This window comes from Arachis ipaensis, chromosome B9 (genome assembly GCF_059453495.1).
Source record: "Arachis ipaensis isolate K30076 ecotype BB chromosome B9, ASM5945349v1, whole genome shotgun sequence".
Classification (NCBI taxonomy): Eukaryota; Viridiplantae; Streptophyta; class Magnoliopsida; order Fabales; family Fabaceae; genus Arachis; species Arachis ipaensis.
The window spans coordinates 18,423,232-18,444,518 of NC_142444.1; the positions used below are offsets into that span (position 1 = coordinate 18,423,232).

Here is a 21,287-nt window from a genome sequence, read left to right on the forward strand (position 1 = left end):
AATGTAGTAGGTATTCAATCATCAAGAAAGACATTTATGCATGCAAAAGGACCGAACTGGACACACTAACTATCAAGTGAATGAAAATCACCAAGCCCACTAAACAGAACACCATTGATGTGCTAAATAAAATGTGATAAACATTCAATCATCAAGAAAGACATTTATGCATGAAAAAAGACTAAACTGAACACACTAACAATCATGTGAATGAAAATCACCAAGCCCACTGAACAGAACACCATTCATATTGTGAATAAAATGTGATAAACATTCAATCAGCAACAAAGCATTTCTGAATGCAAAAGGAGTAAACTGAACATACTAACAATGAAGTGAATGAAAATGGCCAACTCTACTTAACTGAACGACATTCATGTGCTGAATAAACATGATAGAGATTCAATGATTAAGAAAGACATTTCTTCATGCAAAAGGACTCAACTGAACACACTAACAATCAAGTGAATGAAAATGAGTAACTCCAATGAACCGAGCAACATTCATGTGCTGAATAAAATGTTATAAACATTCATTCATCAAGAAAAGTATTTTTGCATGCAATAGAAGTCAACTGAACATACTAACAATCAAGTGAATCAAAATTAGCAACTCCACTGAACTGAATGAAAATAAGAACACATTTCATTCCAAGCCCTAGTTACGCTGTAAAAATAGAATCAGAATACGTCGATCTACTAAACAAAGCAACTCTATCCAGTAAACCTAAAATGCAACTAGGAGAAACGCGATATTGCAAGATTTAAAAGGAATAGTAGTTTTTCTCATACCTTCGTCAGTCTCTGTTAATGTGGTCGTTCGTTTTTGCTTCTTACTTCCGAAATCTTCTCGCGATTCTTCTTCAGTAGCAATTTTCACAGAGAACGTGAGTGAAGTTCGAGTGATTTTAGGGAGATTCGAAGAGAATGAGTAGTTTCGTGTGTGTTGAAGAAGAATGAGCATTTTTTCATAATGAAGCGCGAATGAAATAATGGTTTCGTGTGTGTTGGGCGCGTATGTTTCACGTTTTATTTAATGGTATTGGATTTTTTTAGTGTTAGACCAGCTTGGATGGACTTAGATACAAAATTACATGGATGTGTAGCATGACTGATATTTTGATTAGGTAACTTGTCCTAATAAAAATATAATCACGATGTTTCGTAGAAGACTGAGGCTTAGTTTGGTAAAGCTTTTCGAAGAGGTGCTTGTGCTTTTTAAAAGCTCAAGTTCCTCATTTTGTGTTTGGTAAATCAAAAAGATCATGTGTTTGTGCTTACAACTTTTAAAATATCGGGGTGCTTTTGAAAGCACCTAAGATAGAGCTTTTCAAAGTTGACTTGTACTTTTCAAAATTTAAAAGTCTAATATAACCTCATATGTTAACTAATTTTCAAATTTAATGCTTGCATTTATGTCTATTATAGTATTTTTAAATTTTAAAAGCTATTTTACCAAACGCAATTGTTGTTGCTTGTGTTTATTGAAAGCTATTTTTAATTTAATTTATCAAACATAAATGTTATAACTTTTAAAAAGCCATCTTTTAAAAATTAATTTTTATAAACTACTTTTGAAAAATAAAAGTTTTATCAAACTAAATCTTAATTGGCAAAAACATAAAAGACAAATAATCACCCTTTTCGCATACACTCATTATGTGAGTCATTAGTCCATAAGATTTTCCTTAAGCATGCGTGACATAATTAAACACTTAAAATACTCTAAAGGGTTTTCTCTAAGTCATATAAGAAAACAAAATTAAAACAAGACATGAGAAGAACTGTACTATACAAAGAACAATCTTTTGGGCTTGCAGTCCACCTCAGAAATGGAAAACGCATAAAAATGAACTTCAGGAATACTTTTCATGTAAAAGTAAAACGAATAGTTTTGACTTCAAACATCTTTTAGCATGTTGAACAAGCAAAATATTTGAAATATGTTCCTCTCCATTGTGCACACAATAGTATGAAACCGTCTTAAATAAGAAAAATATCGTACTTCCAAAAATAATTAAGCATCTTTTTTATCCAAATTACGGAACGATATGAGAGTAAAAGAATAGATTTCTAATGGATAAAAAACTCTCACTATATATACAAGTGAAAGAAACCCAAAAAAACTAATGTAGTATTACTCTCCTCCAAATATTCCAAGTGTTCACTATTGTTAATAAAGATGCCAAGAAGGGTTGACTCGTGCAAGACTAATTTTTTTTTTTTTTTGGAAAACAAGTGAATTATGAATGTTTTTTAAGTCTTTAAACTTATATGCAGCGAAAATTGTTAGCTTTGAAGGTTGGAAAATTATTTAATTTCCTAATTTGTTTGTGAGTAATACATATATTAATTATAATCATACATCATATTATTTTAAATTAGATGATTTATATAATGATAATCTTATTTATTGTTACAAATATTAAATTAAATAAGTCATAATTATTTTTTATTTAGAATTAAATGAGAATAAAATCAGATATTATCTTTATTTAAATTTTAAAATTTAAATACTATTTTTATTTGAATTTTATGGTTTAATAGATATCATACTCTATAACTCTTTTCCTATTAAAGAGTTATGATTCAACTCTATTAGGGATACAAATCAAAAAACTAAATTCTCCCTATCATTCTTTATGAGTACAGATACCGCTTCCGCACTATGATAGTAGCTACTAGCTATTTGAACACCTTAAGCTGCCGCATAGTTTTAAGAGTAAACACTAACCATTGGATTATATATTTAATCACATCTGAATTTTCCAAAATTAGGAAGCTAATCAAAACAAAATGTCACATAATGCAGAGGTCGAATTAACTAAAATTAGCATGCATATAAAGTTATTCAATATACATAACAATATAACATACATAGTTCCATAGATTATATGATGATATACTAGTTAACGACTTAATGTATGATTAATCTACCTAATTTCTTTACTAAATTGTAAGTATCGAAAATTTGTTTTCAGGATGCATCATTCTCAGATATCTATATAAAAGCATGTTTATAACTGCCATGTAAACAAGCATTAAGTAACTGGTTAATCATTAATCTCTTCAATTAAACATTTCCCTTTGGTTTCTGCTTTGTTGTTTAACTTTTGACCTTTACCACTCCACTGAGATTCCATGACTGATGCCTTTTCTGTTCTTACAATGGCTGCTAAAGAAGACCACGCTTCCGGAGGCTGTTCATGAACCCAACACATGATGAAATAAATCTTTCTTTCTGCATGCCGAATAGTACTTCTAATCTCATCTTTCCTTGAATTTCTTGGCTTTTCTGATTTGGCCACCTTCCCCGCTTCTTGAACCAATCGATGCATATCGCAGAGGGCACAAATCAAGGCAGAACTTCCTAATTCGAGCAGGCTGATCACATCATCAATAACACCAAAACCGAATTGCAACCCGCCCATGTGACGGAACGCCGGAGAGCATATCTGTTGCAAGCAATGAGAGAGAGCTTCCAGTACAGTCTCTGGCAGACCACCTTGACCCAACACTGACGACACGCTGAATACAACCAAAACAGATCCTAACGGGTCTGACCTCCAATCTCCATTGTATAGGCGGAGAGTGAAGCAGTAGCTATATAAGATATCGACTAGGTGAACCGTTAAAATGGGCGACGGCTCCTTAGAACTAAGCTGGCTTACTGGAGGAAGTGTAGTTTCCGGACCAAGAGGAATTTTGGAGGAATCATGATTTTCAATATCATCTTCCAGCTCCTCCTCTGCAAGTGGTTGAACAAGTTGAGTTCCTTCCTTACTAAGACGGATTTTTCTGGCAGAAAGTTTTGACCACCATGGTTCCCAAGGTTTGATCATCTTGCTCAATTCACCAGAGGCAATAGCTCTTTGAAATCTTTTCTTCTCTTCAACAGATAAGTCATCAAAACTGATTTCTTGCCCTGTAATTAGGTACACCCAAATCAGCATAATCTAACAGTTAAATGGCCATAAAATACAACCAATAAGGGTGCAGAATTTGATTTATACAACATATCAACATTTACAAAATCCACTTTAACTGAGTTGACAACAGAAGAGAAAGGGGGTGGGGGTGGGGGTGGGAGAAGCATTACAAAAGAACTTACCAGACAAAATTTTCTGCACTATGCCCTCAGATAGTGTTGAATCTGCATAAGCAAAGAAACCAGTCGAAAAGAATCAATGACCATCTATTATAGTATTCTTTTGTTCATAAATAAAAAATAAATAAATAAAGGTTTAGGGTTTAAGGTTTAAAGAATTAGGCATGTTTGGATACTGCTTATTCTAGGTTTAAAGAAGCTAGCAACTAAAATATTCTCACATAAGTTTTGGAAGGAATAAAAGAATTATTTCAGAATTAAGCTGTTTCCAAGTATTCATAGTAATTTTCCTCCTCTTTCTGTACACTCCTTTATACTATATGACTTAATACTATAGAATTATTTTGAATTTATTACCAGCTTCTGTTGTGGTCCTGCTCTGTGTTCATTCTCCTCAATTTACAATCTGCAGTTTATTTGGATATTTTCTAGCTCTATTACTTTTATTTTTTATGAAATATGTACAATAAGACAAAGAAAAGTGTACAAAGCAGCAGAACAAAAGGTAAATCAAATACAAGGGAAAATTAGCACATTACATAACAACGAACATCAACATAATTCTCCCTGACAACCTTGTAAAAAGAAATCTGCTTGACAATGTACAACAAACCACCTAATCTTATCCCAGAGAAATCTTTGTTCCAAATTATTTTGTGCAGTGCCACATACCATCTTAAGGTTCTTCACAAAATTCCAGACCTTATGGATTATCAATTTATCAGATTATGAGTTATGACGTATGCACTAAGCTTTTTGTGATCTTTATCAAGGAGAGTTTTGAATAATCATCTAAGAAAACCTCAGGAGAAACCAAATGTGGTTTACGACAGAGCCCAGCATCATGATCAACAAAGAGAAAGAACCTCAGAGAAGGCAACTATCAAAAAGAAAATGACTGCAACAAAACCAATCTGTATTATGGAAGCAGCAAAAATGTTTGACTTACAATCCTCATTGTCATCTATGCTATCATCCATTTCCTCTTCTGAATGAAATCTTTTCAGTATGTCTAACATTTTATGTTTGGTTTGTTCATCAGGCTGGATCTGCTGAAGCTCCTGAACTACATTTTCTCTCATGAAGGATTCCGTACAACAGAGACTATGAGACTGTAATTTTACAATAAAAAAGTATTTAATAATTACTGCAGTTTATCAAAAAGATCAAGATAGAACATTTATAGAAAGAGCGTGCAGACAACAGCATTTTGCAAACCATCCATGCCCTAAGAAAATTATAACCAATTGCCGAGTGAGACCATGTCAAAATATTTGGGCCACAGGCAAAAGTAAAGTAGGCATAATAAATGCACATGAAGAGAAACAAGCAACACCACTCGTATAACAACCTAGCTTGATATCCTGTTTCTAAAATATGCATGGAAAGCCAAAATTTAGACAATGCTTTTACAGAGCGAGTCAAACACAGCAAAATGGAAAAAGAAGCCAAATGCAAATGTAAACCATAATAACACAACATAGCTGAAAACCAGATAAACATGAGATCCCCCAACAGTAAAACCAGCGTGCAAATAATTCATTCAATAAATATTTTGTGCTCAAAACATTTGTAGCATATATATTAAGGTTAACATGCCATTTCCATAACACATGTTGGAAAATAGAATAGTTGATGAATGATGCCAGTTTATAGTTTACTCACATCTCAATCCTTATCAGATACTTAAATACCAAACTCAAATGGGCATATAGGTAACTTACTTTGTAACAATGGAGAGAACAGTATCGTGAATTGCATCTAGGACAAGTGTACTGTGAAAATTGCTTCTGACATCTGTCATTATATGAAAAGGAACAAATCAAAGAAGCTTCATCAGTTTATCAGGAAACAGGGGGTTTGTTGCATATCATCAAATGATATCACGGTACTGAACTCAAACCAAACCATTGATATAAAACTCAAGGATCTTAGACCTTATGTATCATGTTATAAATTTCACAGCATTACTCGTGTTATAAGAGAAACTAGAAATTTAGGTTTCAAACAACTAATAAATTAAACAAACAAAAAGGAAAAATAGAGAGAAATTTTCTGATCACCATGACACCTTAGCATACTAAAACTCTCGCACGTGAAGATGATATAGAAAGATAGAAGGACTTACACATGACAAATCGTCCGCGAAGGGTTCAGCGAGGGAGCAGAAGATTTGTCTGACGTATATATTGTATCATCCATAATTGAAGAATTGCTGGCCAACAACTTATTTATGTTCAGCTACAATTCTCTCCTCCTCGAATCGAGTTTAGGTTAACAAAGACTCTGGGTTCAGAAAGCAAATCTAATGTAAGCAACTGTGGATAGAGTTGCACATGCCTAGAAATTTGGTTTAGGTTAATAAACCAAACTGGTTTTATCAACAGGTTTTAAAAATAAAAACTGATTTTTGCACAGAAAAACAGCATTTTTTTATCTATAAACTGATTTAAAAAAAAAAACTGGTTTTTTATTTAAATATAAAAAAGTTTTTAACCTATAAATTAATTTTCGACACTTTAAAAAAATTAATTTTACCTTTGACAACATCTACCTCTCAAAAGTCTCAAGATTAATTATCATTATGACTATTTCCATTACAATCGAACAATATATTGCAACCAAAAAAAGGCCAAATGGTTCTAGGATATATCCAGTAGCAAGATACCATAAATAAAAGGAGAGCAATATTAAGATATACCAATATTAAGAACAGTGATGAAGAACAAATACTTGCCTAATAGAGAAATTAAAAATCAAGTGAAGTTAAGAAGCAAGTGAAGTTAAGAAATAATACAAAAAGAGTTGAAATTTGGAGTCATGTCCAACACTTTTTTCCCTTAAAGAAGAGCAAAAAGAGTGGCTTCTATCAAGTTTCAAACAGATGAATAACAAGCATAAAGAAGAAAGTTTGAACAACCAGAAAAGCTTAAAAGCCATGGATCTGTTGGCTAAGTAACACAGGTGTCACCATTTGAAACTGAAACATCATGTTCAATAAAACTTCATATAAAATGTAGAGCTAGGAACTGCATAAATTTGATGAAAGGTATTCGTACAAATTTCATTAAGAGGGAAACAGGGAAGTTTGATGAGTGAAAGTAAAATTAATTCTAGTGCTCACAACATAGTGATTGAACTTCGTTAAAGCATCAATTTTTTAACCTCAAAATCATGACCTAACAACGTGTTCACTAATAAAAGGAAGCTCTCAGCATACAAAAAATCATAGGAAAACGGATACAAAATATATATTCAACAAAATCACAAAATCAGTCTTTGAAAAGTTAGCAGACCGCGAATTTGACAGGGATTTTGATTCCTTGAACAGCAACTCTTGCATGATTCATATGGACACCTGCAACATTTGATTAAACACATCAATCAAAATCATTACAAATATGAGTATCTATATAGGAAAACAATTTCAAAAAAATGCTATTCATAAATCATCACCTAGAACAAATCAACTTCAATAAGAAATGTATAGAATGTGGCTTATATGTCTTGGGCCAAACAAAAGGACAAAAGCCATGTGCATATACCACAAATGAAACCAAAGCCAAGAATTCAGCAAACAATAAGACATAACTCATTACTCAAACAATAAGTTCCTGTTTTAGAATCAAATCAACACACCTTCCTTATGCTTTGAGGAAATCAAATTTGGCGAGTAAAAAATTTGACTTTTAGGAAAGAGGATTATAAGGAAAAATGTTGCAAAGAAGCTTTCCAGAAAGCGGAAAAAATGTTACTGCTGGATTAATCTGTACTGTCTTTTTTTTTTTTTTTCCTTGCAAAACTTTGAGTAAAATAACTTTAATCTACAGAATAGGGAGAGAAGGGAGGGAGTATCTTCAAATACTAAAGCGAGATTCTTTTGTCCCAAAGTTCAAGAATTCTTGAGATGAACAGGATTGGAAACTTCAATCCAAATTATGATCCAATGGGGTTAAATTTATTGAATGTAGCTAACAATACAGTACCAACAAAATATAAAGCATATCATGCAGCTCCAATTTGTTCCAATTCCATAAAAATGTAAAAATTTCAACTTCCCCTCGACTCTATAAACACTCAAGAACTGCAAAAGCAAAAATAACAGAAGTAATTTGGCCTCAAGGCTGTAGAGAAAATTACTGAAGAATCGTCCACAGCAAACAGAACCAATCCAATCCACGACAATGCAAAATTTTTCACAACCCCAAGATAGAAGCACAGTACTTCAAGTCAGAAGATTCAAAAAGCTATAAAACCATCAGAAAAGAGAAGAACATTTGACAAGATAGGGTTAGGAATATTCATGGCCGTAGAAGATCATTTGAACAAAATAAGCCTACCTGAACTGACCAGAACAGCGGCGAGGCACTTATCCTGGTTGCTTGCGTGGAGAAGTTAGTGTGCCGGTGGCGGCCTGGTGGAGACGGGGAATGAAGCCTGGAGAGATAGCGAGAAAGTTCGTAGAGGCTTTTTGTTCGCGGTTTAACCGGAAATGATGTTCGGGTCGTTTGTTAGTGATTTTATTAAATTAAATTGTTAATTTAAAACTTTTATAATTCTCAAAATTTTAATTATTTAAATAAAATTAAATTAATTAAAAAAATAAAAAAATGTCAATACGATCCAAAATGTGCTAAATTATATTAAATTGGACTGCAAAAAAAAATAAAGGTTCTAAAAATTGAACCGATCATCGAACCGCTCTAGTTACTAATTTATTAGTTCATTAGTTTATTAGTTCAACCGATTCAACTATAATTCAACAAAAATAACCATTTTATAAAAATAATAAATAAAATATAAATAAACATACTAAAACATAATTATAATATAATTTAAATTTTAAAATATCATTCAAATAAAAAATATTACATCAACCACTATTATAATATCATTCAAAGTTACAAGCCAAATAATAAAAAAAATAACTAAACATAAAATGCTAATATCAAAATTTGTCATCAATAATTAAAATCCACAAAAACATAAATTAAGCAACGTAACAAATTAAAAAGATCAAGAACATAATAAAATAAGTTATCAAAACAAGTTAACTCAGCAATTCAACAACGAAATAAGAACTAGAACTGCAATCTACTAATTAAAAGAAACACCAACTAAAACAAGATCTACAACCTTCATCCAGTCATTGTTATGCACAATTATTTTCAATTTAACTAAATACTCAACTAAGTGATTAAGCATAAAAAAAAAACTAAGCAAGATCTTGAATGAATAAACTAAATCATACTAATCTAACCAAGCAAAGGAGGAAAGGGATGTCTCTGAATCTGAACTACAAATAAAAAAAAAAAGATAAGAAAATAACCATTACTTTCAGTATGAGACTCTGAGACGTGAGCAATGAGCAGAGTATGAGAGGGAGAAGGAGCGAGAACGCCGGTGATAAGAAGGTGACGGGCGACGGTCGACCAGGCGATGAGCACGACGACCCACGACGTGTGACAGACGACGAGCTACCAAGAGAATATACAGGCGGACGCACCGATTGTTTAACGGACGGCGGCGCTGAGTCGAGCCTTGCGGCGGTGGGGAAGACTGTAACCTAGGGTTGAGAGTTGAGAGAAAAGGGACTGAGGATTGATGGGGTAATGGCTCAGGAGAGAGTGGCTGGAGATGACAATTGCGATGACGGGGTGACACGGCAGTAGCTGGACGGAACAAGCTAAATCACAGAGTGATGGAGGAGCTTGAAGACGAGATGTTGTTGCGAGTAGTGCGAGTGAGTGAGTGCTCAAGGACAGGGGAAGAGGATTAGGATTTTGGTGGAAAATCTAAAAACCGGCCGAATTCCAGTTTGATTCGACTGGTCTGTTTCCAACAAATTCAGCAGTCCAATAACGATGTTTAGAAAGGGCGGTTATGACTTTTGTTCGAATAAAAAACTTCACCAATTCACAATTCGACCGACCAATTTAAATCGATTTTCAGAACCTTGCAAAAAATTCGCATAATAACTTGCGAACCTTGTGGTTGAGGAATAACTCGCCCACTCTTTTGGACAAACTACATATGACGTCCAAAAAAAAAATTGTGTCTTAGTAAATAATATTTTTTATTTTTTTAAAGATAATAATTTTTTATTTATAATAAAAAAAAATCCTAATATCCTATAGCATGATCTTGTAAAAAAAACCTTTAAAATCATTCGGATTGAATTGGATTATGTTGGTAAAAAATTAATTTCATATCAGCAAGTTATTATATTATTATTAAAATAGAAACAAATTAATAGTAAAAATTACATAATATTTTTCAATTTTTAAAGCGTTAATTTAAAATTTGATTCTAGCAGTTTTTTGAAATGACATATTAATCACATATGTATTGTTGAGTTTCTTTTTCATGACTTTAAATTGGATTAGATTTAGTATGATAAAATTTTCTGAAACCATATTTGTTTTTATTTTTTTTTAAATATAAACACTTCTTTTTTATTTGATAAATAAAAAATTTTATATTTGTGTACTTATAACTTTTAAAAATTAAGAGTACATTAAAAGTATCTAATAAAAAGTTTTTTAAAATTGATTTGTGTGCTTATTAAAATTAAAATATTTAATATAATATTTTTTAATTTTAAAAATTATTTTACTAAATAAAATTATTATTGTTTGTGTTTATTAAAAAGGTATTTTTAATTTAATTTATTAAACACATATGTTACAACTTTTAGGATTATAATTTTTAAAAACTATTTTAATATAGATAAACTTTTTTTGTTCATTTTTATTAGATTCAATGTGTGAACTGTGAACAACACCCCTGGTTTATTCTAGCTAGCAGACAAATAAAGGACGTGTAAATAGTCAAAATCGTCTCTGAAATATATCTTGATCTCTATTTTGGTCCTCGAAAGATAAAGTTAATCGAAATTGTCTCCGAAAGAAATACGATTAGTTACGTTAGTCCTTCCGTCAATTGGATGATGACGTAGGACTAATGCCACGTGTCAAGTCAGTAACACGTGGCATGCCACGTGGCACTTGACATGTAAAAATGTTATTTTATAATCAAAATAGTTCTTGAAAGTTCAGACGCAAGTCATTTTCATCCCTAAAATTTTAAAAATTAATCAAATTAATCCTTATATAAATTTTTTTTATTTTTTTTATAATATTAAATTTAAAATATTTTTCGATACTACTAATTTTAATAGAAATGTAATTGACAATCAAAATATTAGTAATGGTATCTTTTCTTCTTAAAAATATTTTCAATAAAATTATTTCTCTCCTTTAATTCTTGTCAAAATCTCTCTTATTCTTTTCTATTCTAAAACATTTTCCTTATATTATTACATTTTACTGGAATATATATATACTCAAAATTGAAATGTCGTATGTATTTGTTAACTTAAACAAAGTTATATACTCAAAATAAAAATTTATGTATGTTAACCTAAACAAAGTTAATAAAATTTATACATTTTTTTTTCATTACGGTATTACTTTCATTTATAGGTTAATATACATAAGTTTTGATTTTGAGCATATAACTTTATTTAGGTTAACAAATACCTACATTTCAATTTTGAGTATATATATATATATTCAAGCAAAATGTAATAATGTAAGAAAAAGGTTTTAGAATAGAAAAGAATAAGAGAGATTTTGACAAGAATTAAAGGAGAGAGATAATTTTATTAAAAATATTTTTAAGAAGAAAAGATACAATTACTAATTTTTTGATTGTCGATTACATTTCTATTAAAATTAGTAGTATCAAAAAATATTTTAAATTTAATATTATAAAAAAAATAAAATAAATTATATAAGGACTAATTTGATTAATTTTTAAAATTTCAGGAATGACAATGACTTACGTCTGAACTTTCAAGGACTATTTTGATTACAAAATAACTTTTTTACATGTCAAGTGCCATGTGTCATGCCACGTGTCACTCTAACACGCCACGTGTCACTAACCTAACATGTGGCATGTCAGGTGTCACTGAGTTGACACGTCAACCAATCATTCTGTGACACGTGACATTACCAATCGTATATCTTTTGGAGATGATTTTAATTAACTTTATTTTTCGAGTACCAAAATGGAAATTGGAGTATCTTTGAGGGACGATTTTGGCTATTTACTCCATCAAGGATAATGAACGAGTATGAATATGAGCATAGGAGTAGAACGATATGGCGAATAATAATATCATCACCACATAGTGTTTTTGGAGAAAAGAAAGAGGAAAGGTGGAAGGACTTATGTTAAAAGTGAAATCACATTTATTCTTCAATAACATACTGCTTACATAATATTTCCATCCCCTTCAAAAACTTCAAATTGTAAAGGAACTTCTAAGTTCTAACACAGTAACACCTATTATTCCATAACCGGATGCATTTCTTCACACCCCAAATAACTAAGTGTAGTACATGGAATACACCGACTACAACAAACAATAACAAAAGGGCCTTTAAAAGATACGAAAACCAATTGTCGACAATACGGCCATCTACAATCGCATCCCGCGTAATCAAAACAATGCCGGCAAAGTAAGTCAGCAAGAGAGTTGTAAGAGTGATCCACATGCCAATCAGTAACATCCACATGGTGAATATGTTCTTCAGAGGGAGTCCACTCACAAGTAAAAGACCCACACAAAGCGATGCAATGAAGCAAGTGGTATTGCATACCAAGAAAAAAGTATAGTAGTCACTTTTAGTTAGAGATAAAACTGCTTCTCCTGGACATAGCTGATCCGTTCTATTGGGAATTGAGCAGTCAAATAGGTTACTCTTACTTTTATCGTCGAAACCTACCTGGAGCACGCCACCAGGTGGATTCAAAGCGAATTGAAAGGTGATAGTTGCGATAATGGAAACCATCACACCCAGGGCTGTTTTCATATCCTTCAACCATTCATCCTTATCATATTTAAACCAATCCAAAATCTTACACCACCACGCTGTAGCGGTTGTGGATGATGTCCCTCTTGGTTCACTCATTTTGATTTATGATTAAAGTCGTTTCACCTAGCGGAGCAAGTAAAAGAAGCCAGTTATTCGATACCATACCAGCAGTCATCGCATAAATTTTTATGCAAAATTCTCTTCTATATTCTAAAAATTATTTATTAAATTACGAGAAAATTCCTTTTTTTTTTTTTTTGAGAAATGCTAAAATGACATTTTTTTATTTGTAAAATATATATTCTTCTTTTATGACTTTTAAAATTTTTTTTAATTCATTTTAAATTTTTTGTGTTAACTAATGTTAATTTTATCTATTTTTTTAAAAAAATAAATTATTTTTTACAAAAATATCCTTTAACAAAAATTTTATTTTTTGTCATTAAATTATTGTTATTAAAATATCTTTTAATAAATTATTTTTATTGATTAAATTATATTTACCAAAATATTTTTCTAAAAAAGTTTAATAATTAAATTATTTTTTGTAAAATATCCTTCAATAATTTTTTAATTATTAAATTATGATTTTACCAAGATTTTTATTAATAATTAATTTTATATTTTATTATTAATTTTTTAATATTAATATATATTATTTTAACATTAAATAAAAAATTTTGGTAAGATTATTTTTTAATATCAATATATATTAATTGTTATACATATTAATAGTGGTAAGATTTTTTTTAATAGTTAAAATTATAATTTAATAATTAAAAAATTATTGAAGGATATTTTAGAAAAAAATAATTTAATTATTAAATTTTTTAAAAATATTTTAGTAAAAATACAATTTAATTAATAAAAAAAATTTATAAAAAAAGTATTTTTATGAAAAACAATTTTTTTTTTTGAAAAATAGATAAAGTTAACATTAGTTAACACAACAAATTTAAGATGGATTAAAGATGATGTTTTTTAAAAATTATAAGAGAAAAAATATATAATATATAAATTGAGGGAGGAGGAGTGTCATTTTAACATCTCTTACAAAAGAAGAGGGAAATTTTCTCTTAAATTAATTATTGTGTATTTGTTTATATTTATATATTTTTAATAAATAATTAATTATTAAAATAATTAGATTTATAATAAATTAATTTTACAAAATGCTGAATACATATGTTGTATATATACTTATTGTTAGTTTTACACTAGTCACGTAATTCTTTCAAATTTAGCAATTGCGATTGTAGTCCAGAAATTGCAAAATATAAATCATATGTATTATTTTATAATTGAGTAAATGTTCTTTTCGATCCTTAACCATTTGTTCTGATGAACTTTTCATCTCTTAAGAAATCTAAAAATCTGAATGAGTTCCTATCTACTTTGATATATTTACATTTCAGTCCCTGGTTAGGGACCGAAAAGGACATTTATTCAGAGTAGATAGAGATTGGAACGTACATATATCAAAATAGATAGGAACCAATTTAGATTTTTAAATTTTTTAGGAAGTAAGAAGTCTATCGGACAAATTGTTAGAGATCGAAAAGGACATTTACTCTTTTATAATTCTATATTTATATTATTATATTACATTTTTTCAATTATTATTATTATTATTATTAAACATAATAACACATATGTGATTCATCATACAATCAATCATATTCGTTAATAAAATCATCTTTATTTTAATAAATAAATTACATAATTTGTATATATATATAAATAAAAATAAAATAAATAAAGTTACAAGAATGAAAAAAAAAATTTAATTAAAAATTATATAATTATTAATTTTTTTTTAGTACTAATAACCTTTGTATTAAACCAAAAAATAAATGACCCTTGGCTCGGCGGGACAGAATTTTAAATTCTAGTTTGATTCGCGTTTTTTTAAGTAGATTTCGACCGTTTTATTACTTTTAATTTTGGAGACCATTTTAATAAAGATATTAAAAATATTTTTTTTTTAAAAATTTATATGTGTTATGTTATTATTAGGCATCTTTATTAAATTGGTTAATAATTTATTTTTTAATAAATTAGAATAAAATCAGTTTATTATAACAACAATAATAAATCCAATTATCTGCATTATAATTATTAGACCTGATTTGATCCGATCGAATTACACAATTTAAATCGAATATCTTTAAATTTTTTGATAAAAAAATAAATATATCTCTAACTTTTTATTTTGCGGATATTTAAATCCCTAAAAATACAATTAAATTCTTAAAAAAATTAGACTTATTGTTATTATTATAAAAAATAAGTTTTATTTCTAATTTGTTAAAAAATTAAAAAATAACTGATTCATTAATACGTTTAATTAATAATAATACAACACATAAGCATTTTGATCTGTCTTTAATTTTGTCGCACTTTTCAAGAATTTTTTTTATCAACAACCACACTAAGTGCATAGAAAAATTACACAAATATGCAAATTGATTAAAAGAGTACCAGAAAATAAACACCATACGTAAACTATGGCCTTTTTTTAATCATTGTACCACTGTTTTACAAATAATTTATTAAATTATTATCCTTTTAAAATATATTATCTGCAGTGACAATTTGATAAATAATTCGGAAAATAATGACAGAATGATAAAAAAAAATCCCATAAACTATAGCATAACTCAGAAAATATCTAATTCTAGTGTGATAGATTGAGAATGAATTATGTGTATCTTTTCCCGGTTGATGATGCAAGTTTCAGTAAATTTTAGTTTAGAGAAAGAATAATATGGGAAAAAAAGAATCTCTTCGCTCTCTGCCTTCTTTTAAATTAAGAAATTTTGATATTTTAAGTTTTGGAGAAAAAGACAAATTAAACTATGACTCTCTCACGATGAAATTTTCTCGCTCCAACCAAGTGGGAGAAGGTTTTCTTAATGGGAAATTTAGAAAAACGAAGAAAGACAGAGGATCGATATCTCCTACTCTCCACTTTCAGAATTAAAATCTCCTATATGATTTCTATACTTCATGAATGCCCAAATTTGACAAATAAAACAAACACTATTAATTCTATTTGAGAGTTTTGGAAAGTCCTGTACCTTGTTTAGTCTTGCTTTGTCTTTGGTAAGTGTAAGCCTGTAAACAAAGGCTTTTGAGAGATTAATGTAATTTAGAAGGCCACTAAGGTTCTTATTTATAGAGAATTTTATGCATAGAGGTGGACAGGTGGTTGGTCCTCTTGATTTTCCATATTCCATATTCTATATCCTATCACAGTACGTGGTGGGATTTCTCATGTGCTCAAGAATTTTTTGTAATGTGATTTTCAATTAGAATAATTCTCCACATACAAGCTGTTTTTGCCTGATTGTGGCCGAACTATAATTCATTTCCGTGAGATGGTTGGCCGACTTTCTTGATAAACCACGATGTACCTTAGCCACCAAGTGAAATAAGGGGGAGCACCTGCAAAAAGTATTCTGACACTCAAGTTAATTAACGAAAATTATTAGAAGAAAGCTTTTAGCTTAGAACGATGATCTACCTTTCCCAACTCTAATTGCTTCCTTTTATAACTAGGAGATGATAACGACCATTTTTTCTGAATTGATTATTTTTTATGTAACCGAACAAAGGTCATTTATTGTCATAAAGTCGGCAGAGCTAATGCATCGATTATAAGGAGATCTGCCAAGTTATAACTCGTAACTGATGTGTAACGGTCATATCACAGCCCTCAAACTTAGCCTGGACTTAAATGAGGCAGATTGAACTTTCAAATTTACGTGGCCGAGTTATAGCTCGGCATGAGGAGCCCCCAGGTTAACTTGACTCACTGTATATATAAATATAAATTATTATTTTATTTAGAATAGTAAAAGCCATGATAAACAAATTAATGATGATAGTATTTTTTAATGCAAGGTGCGAGTTCCTAGGTGGGCTTCGAACCGTTGGAACTGGACTCTTGATGAAGGGTTGTGATGTTAACTTGGAACTGAAAAGTTTTTATTAAATGAATGGTCAAAATTTTATTTCAAGTTACATTGGCGTAGGGATAGAGCTGCTGCTTTAACTTGTTCTTCTTCTCAAAGAGTTTTAAAGAATGAGAAAAAGAGGTTAGTAACAATACTCCTGTACTCCTTACCTTTTCTAATTTTTGCTATTTGAGAGAAAGAAAATGGGTGACAAAAAGGGAAAGGCTTTACCTAAGGTAGAAGACGATGGGTCGTACGAATGGGTTGATGGGGATGTGAAGATAAGGGCTTTTCTTTTTTTCGACAAAGAAAATGTTGAAGGGTTAATTTGGCAAGGATAGTGAGACCTGGTTTTCATATCGAACTGATGCCATGCAATCGCATGGATCGTGTTTTTCACAGAAAGAAAGATTTCGAAAATTTTTTATGTATAGCTGTGTCCCTAAAGAATTGTTTGTTAAGCTACCTTTTACAAATTTCAAATGTGACATATTGAAGCAAATGAACTGTGCACCCTCTCAGGTCCATCCTAACGGATGGACATTTGTGAAATGTTTTGAAGTTCTGATGGAATTTTTAGAGATTGAGCCTGACATAGAATTATTTTTTTCTCTTTTTCAAGCCAAGGGTGTCTGGAAAGGCCTTTGGGTTAGTTTGAATAGTACCCCTGAATTTTCTATTTTTAAATTGTACAAATCTTCTTTCAAAGATTTTAAGGAAATGTTTCTCAAGGTAAAATCGGTAGATGAAGAATTTTCTTTTTACCTAGACGAAAACCTTGGCGAAAAGTTTCCCCTTTACTGGTGCTGCCAACCTAATCACATATTCGGTCCTGAACTTATAACGCCTCGGAACGAATGTATAATAAGCTTCCTGATGGAAATGGTTGACCAAGGTGGTTTAATATCTGTGTCAGACTTACTTCCGTGGGAGGAAAATAGGGCGTCTGTTGTAGAGTATTTTGGTGAGGCACTATTGTGTTATTTGATCTGGATTGTATGCTATGTTGCAGTGTGCTCACTGAGCTCTTTTCTCGTCTTCCTTTTTTTAGGTGGGAAATACCCTGGAGTTTTAATATCGAGCATGAGAGCTCGGTTTAAGATGAAAAATTTCGAAGGGTTCTCCTCAAACCCAGAAAAGGTGGAAGGTGAGGCTGAAGTGAATCAACCGCCGTGGAAGAAAAAAGGGATTGTTTTCAAGAAGAGAAAGTCTGATGTAATCAATGTGGACGAAGGAGAGAAAGCGATTGAACTTAGCAAATTAGCAAGTTTTACTGTTAAACAAGAAAAACTTCACTCTTTTGAGGAAGAAGGTGATGCGTCGTCAATATGGGACAGAAAATTTCCGTTTAATGTATTAGCGGACGAAGTTGTTCAATCTGCCTCAGACATGACTCGTATTGAGGAGGTCAGGGATGTTGGTATAGACCAATTCATGCAGGTCAGTTAAGCTTTTATATTTGTACTTTTGTCAAAATAAACATTTGAAGGATTAAAGTGTATCTGTGTTTGATTTGTAGGTTTTGGATTTTCGGTTAGCTAGCATAGGCCGAAGTCAAGAAAAAAGGCATAGAAAAATGCTACAGAGTACTGTAGAAAGTGCTGATCTAAAAGAGCAGCTGGAATCAAAAGAGACTATCCTAACCGAATTAAGGAAAGAACTTTTTGTTGTGAAAGAGAAACTGAGACTTGAGAAAGAAGAGCATGAAAGGGCTATAGAATCCCTAGGAAAGAAAGAAAGTGAATTTTCCACTATGAGTGAGCAAATTGTTGAGGTGACATTAAAGTTGAAACAGATCGAGTCAAACCGAGAAGCTGATATCCTCGATGCCTTTGCTAAAGGCTTTGAACGTGCCGTCATTCAAGCAAAGTTCCTATGTCCGGGAGGTGATTTTACTGCTATAGATTCGAGCAAGATAGTTCGGAATGGCCACTTGGTTGATGGTGAGGAAGTCGCAGAAGAGGGCGATGATAACTTGGTCGATTAAATTATTAGCTTTATTTTCAACTTTTTGTGATTTTGTGATGGCTAAGGGATATGAACAATCCTATAAAAACTGTTTATTTTGAATAGTGCATGTGGAATCCTATTAAGGACTGTTATATTATACTGTTTGGTTTCCAATTGATATATTTCTGATAAATTAGGATATGTTTTAGTTCTAACTTTTGTATGTATCCCTAGTTAGGGTCTGATTAGTGTAGTGCGCCGATGAAGAAATTATCAGCTTCCGATGTGCGCATGAGGTATCAATGCGACTTTAGATTTGATTAATAGCCCTTTACTGCGGTAGTAAGAGTCGATCAGTAAAAAGCTTATTTTGGACAAGTACGTTGAATAAAGATGAGTCGTAGCAAGAAGAAAAAAAATAATTCTTATTTAATGCAGTATCTTTACAAATGGAATTAGGTAAGCTAGCCTCGTTAAAACCTCTTTGAGCAAAATCCGACTTTGGGAAAAATCTCAAGGTAGGAAAAAGAGTACCAGCATTTTGCAATTTGCTAGCTATAGTATTGCTTCAAGGAATTAACATTCCAAGTGCTAGGTAATATCGTGCCGTCTAATTGCTCCAGACGATATGCGCCTTTGCCAAGCACTTGATGAATTCTGTAAGGGCCGTCCCATGTCGCGGCAAGTTTGCCGTGCAAAGGGGGTCTTCGTGTTGCTTCAGTTTTCCTCAATACCAAGTCACCGGCATGAAAAGATCTCGGCATCACCCTTTTATTGTGGCGTTGACCTATTCGCTACTGTAGGGCTTTGTGACAAACTGCCGCTGTGGCTCGCACTTCCTCAATCAAATTAAGCTCAACTCGTCGAGCATGGTCATGATCCTCGCCTTGTGTTCTTAAAGAGCCTTGTGATATCTCGATTGGAATAATTGCATCTGATCCATACACCAAACGAAATGGTGTTTCTTTAGTTGTTGAGTGTACTGAGGTGTTATACCCCCATAGAATTTCTGGAACAAGTTCGGCCCATAAACCTTTAGCTTCATCGAGCTTCTTCTGTAGAGCTTGGAGGAGGACCTTATTCGCAGCTTCCGCTAAACCGTTTGATTGAGGATGATCCACCGAAGAGAAATGCTGTCTAATCTTTAAATTCTGCAAAAAGGTCTGGAAATTATGGTCGGTAAACTGGCGACCATTGTCAGTTATGATATGCCAAGGTATACCGAATCTGCAGATTATCTTTTGCCAAACAAATGATATCATTTGTGCTGATGTAATCTTAGCTAGGGGTTGAGCCTCAATCCACTTAGAAAAATAATCAATTGCCACAACTAGATATTTTACCTGTCTCGGGGCAGTGGGGAATGGTCCGAGGATGTCAATTCCCCATTGATTAAATGGTCAGCTTACCGTTGAATGGTGCAAATTCTCGGCTGGGATGTTAATAATCAGAGCATGCTTTTGACAGTGATCATAGGTGCGGACCTTTTTCTGAATGTCCTCCCATATGGTCGGCCAGTAAAAACCAGCACAGAGAATCTTCTGTGCCAGGCTTCTTGTCCCTGAGTGCATCCCACAAATGCTTTCGTGAACCTCAGCTAGGGCTAAGTCGGCCTCTGACCTGTCTAAACATTTCAATAGTGGTCGAGAGTAACCTCGCCTGTACAATTTGTCATTCAGCAGTGTAAAGAAAGATGCTTGTTGTTTAAACTTTTTAAGGTCTTGGACCCCTAATGGAAACTCTCCACTTTTGAGGTATTGAATGTATGGTTGTTGCCAGCTATCATCAGTATCTATATGAAAAGTGCCGATTATATTTATGCTCGGCTCATAAAGGGTTGACTGCAAAAGTGAGGCAGTGTGTGACTGAGTGGTAGCTAATTTAGATAATATATCTACCCCGTGATTCTGATCTCTAGCTATATGACTAATTTCAATCTTTGAAAAACTATCTATAAGGCTTTTGACAATATCTAGATATTTTGATAGAATATGATCTTTGATTTGAAAATATTGATTTACTTGTTGAACAACTAACAAGGAATCACAATAAACCTGTAGATTAATAACGTGCAATTCGATTGCTAACCTGAGCCCAGCAATTAAGGCTTCATATTCGGCTTGATTGTTACTGGGCTTGAAGGAAAACCGAAGAGAATGCTCAACAACAACCCCATCAGGATTTTCCAGAAGTATTCCTGCTCCAGATCCTTGGGGGTTCGAGGCTCCATCGACGAATAGCACCCAGCTCGTACTTTTTTCGTCCGAACTTAATCCTGTGAATTCGGCAACAAAATCAGCTAAGTACTGTGATTTGACAGATCCTCTAGGTTGATAGTGAATATCAAATTCTGAGAGTTCAATGGACCACTTGATCAGCCTCCCTG

General features: G+C 31.8%; 3 protein-coding genes across 6 annotated transcripts; 1 reads left to right on the forward strand and 2 right to left on the reverse strand.

Annotated features, from left to right (window-relative positions):
* Positions 1 to 2,835: 2,835 nt before the first annotated feature.
* LOC107619113 (HIT-type Zinc finger family protein) lies at positions 2,836 to 10,120 on the reverse strand. Of its 4 annotated transcripts, XM_088499903.1 has the most exons (8): positions 9,443 to 9,941; positions 8,448 to 8,574; positions 7,404 to 7,465; positions 6,236 to 6,393; positions 5,832 to 5,904; positions 5,057 to 5,219; positions 4,111 to 4,152; positions 2,836 to 3,924 (listed from the first exon to the last, which is right to left on the reverse strand). In XM_088499903.1, the coding sequence occupies exons 4-8, from the start codon at positions 6,307 to 6,309 to the stop codon at positions 3,053 to 3,055; spliced, it is 1,224 nt and encodes a 407-aa protein (XP_088356029.1). In that variant the 5' UTR covers positions 6,310 to 6,393; positions 7,404 to 7,465; positions 8,448 to 8,574; positions 9,443 to 9,941; the 3' UTR covers positions 2,836 to 3,052. The 4 variants fall into 4 exon arrangements, with proteins under 4 accessions (XP_088356029.1, XP_088356030.1, XP_088356028.1 ...); XM_088499904.1 differs by lacking the exon at positions 8,448 to 8,574 and having other exon boundaries at positions 9,443 to 10,120; XM_088499902.1 differs by lacking the exon at positions 9,443 to 9,941 and having other exon boundaries at positions 8,448 to 8,650.
* A 2,317-nt stretch (positions 10,121 to 12,437) lies between these two features.
* LOC107616644 (uncharacterized) lies at positions 12,438 to 13,088 on the reverse strand. Its single transcript, XM_016318598.3, has one exon. It carries the CDS (start codon positions 13,086 to 13,088, stop codon positions 12,438 to 12,440), a length of 651 nt encoding a protein of 216 aa, XP_016174084.1.
* Positions 13,089 to 18,034: 4,946 nt separating this feature from the next.
* On the forward strand, positions 18,035 to 18,938 carry LOC148543914 (uncharacterized). Its single transcript, XM_088498214.1, has 2 exons — positions 18,035 to 18,391; positions 18,471 to 18,938. The coding sequence occupies exons 1-2, from the start codon at positions 18,035 to 18,037 to the stop codon at positions 18,936 to 18,938; spliced, it is 825 nt and encodes a 274-aa protein (XP_088354340.1).
* Positions 18,939 to 21,287: the final 2,349 nt, after the last annotated feature.

Excerpts from the sequence above, each read along its gene's own strand:
- LOC107619113 (XM_088499904.1), bottom strand. The coding sequence starts at position 6,309 with ATGGATGATACAATATATACGTCAGACAAATCTTCTGCTCCCTCGCTG. Across the intron at positions 5,220-5,831 it reads GTTCTCTCCATTGTTACAAA|TCTCATAGTCTCTGTTGTAC; the intron begins GTAAGTTACCTA and ends GTAAAATTACAG. Across the intron at positions 4,153-5,056 it reads CATAGATGACAATGAGGATT|ATTCAACACTATCTGAGGGC; the intron begins GTAAGTCAAACA and ends TTGCTTATGCAG.
- LOC107616644 (XM_016318598.3), bottom strand. The coding sequence starts at position 13,088 with ATGAGTGAACCAAGAGGGACATCATCCACAACCGCTACAGCGTGGTGG.
- LOC148543914 (XM_088498214.1), top strand. The coding sequence starts at position 18,035 with ATGAGAGCTCGGTTTAAGATGAAAAATTTCGAAGGGTTCTCCTCAAAC. Across the intron at positions 18,392-18,470 it reads GTATAGACCAATTCATGCAG|GTTTTGGATTTTCGGTTAGC; the intron begins GTCAGTTAAGCT and ends TTTGATTTGTAG.